Source organism: Perkinsus marinus (genome assembly GCF_000006405.1).
Source record: "Perkinsus marinus ATCC 50983 genomic scaffold scf_1104296949922, whole genome shotgun sequence".
Taxonomy (NCBI): domain Eukaryota; phylum Perkinsozoa; order Perkinsida; family Perkinsidae; genus Perkinsus; species Perkinsus marinus.
In genome coordinates this window covers 11,498-16,158 of record NW_003209803.1, presented here as the reverse complement: position 1 = coordinate 16,158, position 4,661 = coordinate 11,498, and the positions used below count along the sequence as shown (strand labels likewise).

General features: G+C 52.7%; 2 protein-coding genes across 2 annotated transcripts in view; both read left to right on the top strand.

Annotated features, from left to right (window-relative positions):
- Positions 1-1,596, top strand: part of Pmar_PMAR012986 (hypothetical protein) — a gene marked incomplete at both ends in the record, with an annotated part of 6,085 nt that extends 4,489 nt beyond the window's left edge. Inside the window, one exon of the mRNA XM_002778320.1 lies at positions 680-1,596. Within this exon, the coding sequence (XP_002778366.1) occupies positions 680-1,596 (917 nt within the window). The remainder of the gene's footprint in view (positions 1-679) is intronic.
- Positions 1,597-2,387: 791 nt separating this feature from the next.
- Positions 2,388-3,167, top strand: Pmar_PMAR012985 (hypothetical protein; the record flags this gene model as incomplete). Its single annotated transcript, XM_002778319.1, has 1 exon — positions 2,388-3,167. One exon carries the CDS (start codon positions 2,388-2,390, stop codon positions 3,165-3,167), a length of 780 nt encoding a protein of 259 aa, XP_002778365.1.
- Positions 3,168-4,661: the final 1,494 nt, after the last annotated feature.

Genomic DNA, 4,661 nt, shown 5'->3' with positions numbered 1-4,661 from the left:
TCCTTCGCACGCCCAACGAAACGCTCGGATTCGTCTCAGTTATAACAAGTCCGAGACGCCATTTGGCTAGTTCGGCCTCTCGAGACTTGTTTTCTTTCAGCTCTGTATGACACGAGAAGGTCTCAATCCACTGGCCGAATCAAGCCCCTTTACTCGAGGCCACCAACCCAGCTTAGTCTCCGGAACCACCTTGGCAACCAAGGTTGGTTGGTTATCGGTGGAGGGCAGCTCATTGTCCTTTTGTTTTATTTTGGCGTTGTGTTATGTTCCTCCAAATGGGCAGTGCACCCATGGAGGAGCAACCCGCGAACGAAGGGATCGCGAAGCTTCGCACCGTGCGAAGGAGGTCGCCGGCGTTGTCTCCTCTATGACAACTCGAGTACCTCGGGCAAGACTCTCCAGGGAACGTCTCAGGACTGAACCGGACCCTTGTCCAGCGAGGGGATCCCACCACCCACTCGCAAGTGCCCCTCCGGGGAGCATGTGAATCAATGTGACTAGTGTCTGAGACATCATCTGCTTCGTAGCAGACCGTCAATCCAACTCACGCAGTTGACGGTGAGACATGGTCGTCGGTCTTTTCTACACGCCCGCAACCTACTGTTGTGAGCGACTTTTTGCTAGCTTACTTCGTCAGCTTACTTTGTCAGCTCTTCCTCCTCACACATGATGCCCGCAGATGATCAGCCGACTCGTGAAGAGATCGAAGCAGCCCGAGTCGCTGCGATGACCGCCGGCAAGACTGACAACGGTGACAATGCTGAAGGATCCGCTGAGTGGAAGGACTCTGGTGCCCCTGTGTGTTCTTCCCAAACCATCACCGACCTATCGAGTGGGCTGGCAGCCTTCCTTCAAATGAGTCAAGACGGTACCAACAAACAAAACAAGTCCATCCCCAATCTTGAAGCCCTTCTCAGTGGCACTCCCTACCTTAGGGGTATGTGCCACGACCTCCATCCCGAAGACTCACTGGTCAAGGAGGTTCATTCGAGTTGTCTGAGCAGTGGTCATGCTGACAAGATCAGACACGTTCTGGCGCTCCCGATCAAGTGCTTCTTCCGGCCCAACGAGGATCCCGGTATGATGAACAATGTCTTCAAAGCTCTATTGAGATGGTCTACTACCGTTGTTCTGATCGGAAACTGCAAGGCCAACTCTGACAGTGAGTGCGACACATTGCAGATGGGACCACTTCTCACACATCTGCTAAATTGTGCTCAGGCCACCTCAAGGAAGTCCTTCGGTCCTAATGGTCGAGCCTCGGGTCCTTATGGTGCCATCGAGTACCACAACCTCATCCAAGAGAGGGTTGTCGACCTTTTGAGGCAAGGAAAGTCCTTGCCCAGAGCAATGTTGAAGATGGCCAAATGCCATGACGATCTCAGCATTCGTGCTAGTGAAGCGGCCGCTGAAGCCAGGAGTAAGTCGCAGAGTAGCTCCAGAAGCAACTTATCCGCTGAGACCAAACGCCGCGGTCAGAAGCAACACCGTAAGGGCGGAGACCGGCGTGAACCACCCAATAAGAAGCCTCGTGGCGGTGAGAAAGGTGCCAATCCTGAGGCCACGTCCTCGACCAAGGCTAAAGATCACAAGTGACGATAATCAGAGCGACCATTAATTCGGGTGTTGAAAGTCCCAGACTGCGATGGGACCATGATCTTCCCTCGCTTCTTCGTTCGCTTGGTTCTTTCCCTTTCTGCCGTTTCTGACCTGTCCCTGACTCTCAGTATGGTAGTATTTACGTGTCGTTGAGATAGCTTTGCGTTGTCTAGTCAGGGCATCAACGGCTAGATAGTGAACTCGAACTCACTTCATGGATGTGATTCAGAGAGGGTGAGCCGCGACAGCGGAAAGCGCCTTCCAAGTTGCATCTTCTGGAGCAGAGTACGAAGATCACCGAATAAAACGATCTCGGAAGAAATCCCCGCCGTATCTCGGCAGAGCAACGTCACTCATCGAGTCATCAAATCGAACTCACCGAGTGAGAAAAGCCCCATCTTCCACAAGTGTGACTCAGCGAGAGTGTACTGCGAAAGCGGAGCGCTCTTCAAGTCTCACTTTGGGGAATGTCGCAGAATCACTTGATTAGTTCATCGCTCATGGTTCATCAGCAAGAGATCGACGTACTCGTTTCCTGTTTCAGCTTTATTTCACCCTCTCCAACGTGCCTATGACGGGGAAGCGATGTCGCAAGACAAGAGCTGACTACCGCCGCCGCCAGAGAGCTCGCAAGTCGGAGGCGGGTCCCATAGCGCTGGAGAAAACTACGTGAACTGCGCCGAACACAAAACACTTCGAAGGGAGACCACACTGCTGACAGACTCTATTACACAAGCCTCAAGCTTGACGCCAAGCTTCTAGAAAACTTTCCCGTAACAGGAGACTCGATGGATCATCTCAAAGCTGCACTCAACCGCAAGCACCCTTTCGAGACGGGCATAACCCTACCGCTGTCTCTCGAAGCAGCTATTGAAACCCAACTTTCTTTGACTCCCGATGAGATCATCCGGCGTCGGAAGCTCACCATGAAAGCAATCAAGAAGCGAGCGGTAGCATTGGAGTCAGCAACTACTACCTCGCAGGCCCCCATTCACTCCGACGTCGCAAAGATCGCCGGCAACCTGAATTTGGACCTCCTGGAGGAACTCATAGATTTGACGGATTACCCAGACAGAGCTCTAGTCGAAGACCTCCGCAATGGCATGCCGGTAGTCGGTCACATGACGGTGGCACCCGGGGTATTCGCACCCCCTCGCCCCCCGACGGATTCGGATGGCAAAGAAAAGGTCATCTCTCTCGATGAGTTGCACCGCAGAGCAAGATCCGCCCGAGCCAGTATCATCAACTCCATTTGCGAGGAAGGCTTCAAAGCGGAGGTTTGGGAAGGCACCCTTCAAGAAGTGGAGAAAGGACACTTGGAAGGTCCCTTACAGCTGACCGCTATCGAATCGTCCTTCGAAAACCCGGTCATTGTTAGACGCTTTCCTGTCCACCAAAGTGATAAAACTCGCCTTTGCGATGATTATAAACGGAGCACAAATTTAAACAAATTTGGCGACGTCCTTTGGGCAGCGCGTAACCCTACCCACCCACCAGACCCTGATCGGTGCATGGAGACGTCTGAGCAGGGCTGCCGACGGCTGCAATTTCCAGATCTTCAAGGGTGATCACGAGAATGCCTATCAGCAAGTGCCGACTCATCCGGATCATGCTCAATATCAATTGATCTGTATTGCTGATCCTGACAACAAACCGGCCATATTCCGTCATCGAGCCGCATCTTTTGGGTCCAGCTCGAGTGTAACCTCATATTGTCGGGTATCCCAATGCTTGGTGCACCTCTTACGGGTCCTCTTCTGCTTGGCTGCCATGTCGTTCATCGATGACTATTGGTCAGTAGAACGGAGTGAAACATCACCTTCCGCTCTCGAATGCTGGATCTTCCTCAATGAAGTTATCCGCTTCCGCGAGAAAGTGACCAAACGGACTCAGCCCAGCAATGACACCGATCTGCTCGGCTTAGGAGTCAAGTTAGACAGAGAATCTCTCACCTTGAGCCTCCCAGAGGAGAAACGAATCTCTCTCGAGACACTGATGAGGGAACTGTCGCAGGCAGCTGTTCCCAGCCCAGGTCGGATACGCAAGCTCTGCGGGAAGCTCACGTTCGCGTCTGCAACATCGGGAGACTTCTCGTGGCGGGCTTCTATCAGACGGCTACACGCCCAACTTTGGGGAAGGAGGGATCCGAAGAAGTCAGCAGATGACCTTCAGCAGCTCAGCGAGCTCCTCTCCGAGGCTCCCTTCAGCCGCGTCTTCCCAATGAAGCCCCCAATCGAGAACGCGCTCGTGATATACTCTGACGCCGAGGGAGCCAAGGGAAGACTCGGAGCGGTCTTGTGTTTCGGTCCAGAGACTGGGAAGAAGAACCGCTACTTCTCCGAGATTGCAGATAGCGGCATAGTCGGATCGTGGAAGCATCGAGCTACGCAGATCGTGCCTCTTGAGTTATTAGCCGCCCTCGTTGCCATACGCACTTTCGCCTCATCGTTGAAAGGAAGAACTGCATGGCTATATGTGGACAGCGAGCCAGTAAAGCACGCACTCATCCGGGGTAGTTCGAGCCAGAATGATCTGAACGACATGGTCAGAGAATTTTGGCGACTGGTTTCTCGAAAAGGCGTCAATCTATGGATATCCCGCGTCCTTTCGGCGCAAAACCTAGCCGATGGTCCATCCAGGCACGATTTCTCTTTGGTTCGAAGTTTCTCTCGGGTCCCGGCAGTATGGCCCTCACTGTACAATCGAAAACCTCTGACCTAAGAACTGCTTCTTCCCTTGCATGACTTTGAGTTTAGAGTGATATAATCATCCTCGGCACACTAAACAACACCCGCGAGATAGTTATTTTCCTTTCTGCCCCGGTTGAGGATTGCAAAGATGTCAATCAGCAAGACCAGGGCCGGTATGCGGATCCTGATCCACGGATCAAGCACATGATCCAGATCGCTCGTTGATCTTGACCTCTGAGCCAAATCTTCCGTGATCCGAGATGCATGAGTCAGATCTGCGATTCTTGATCTCGATCCGTGATCTTTTATCCTGATCCTTGACCGTTGATCTCGATCCCTGAACTTTGATACTGATCCGTGATCTGTGATCTG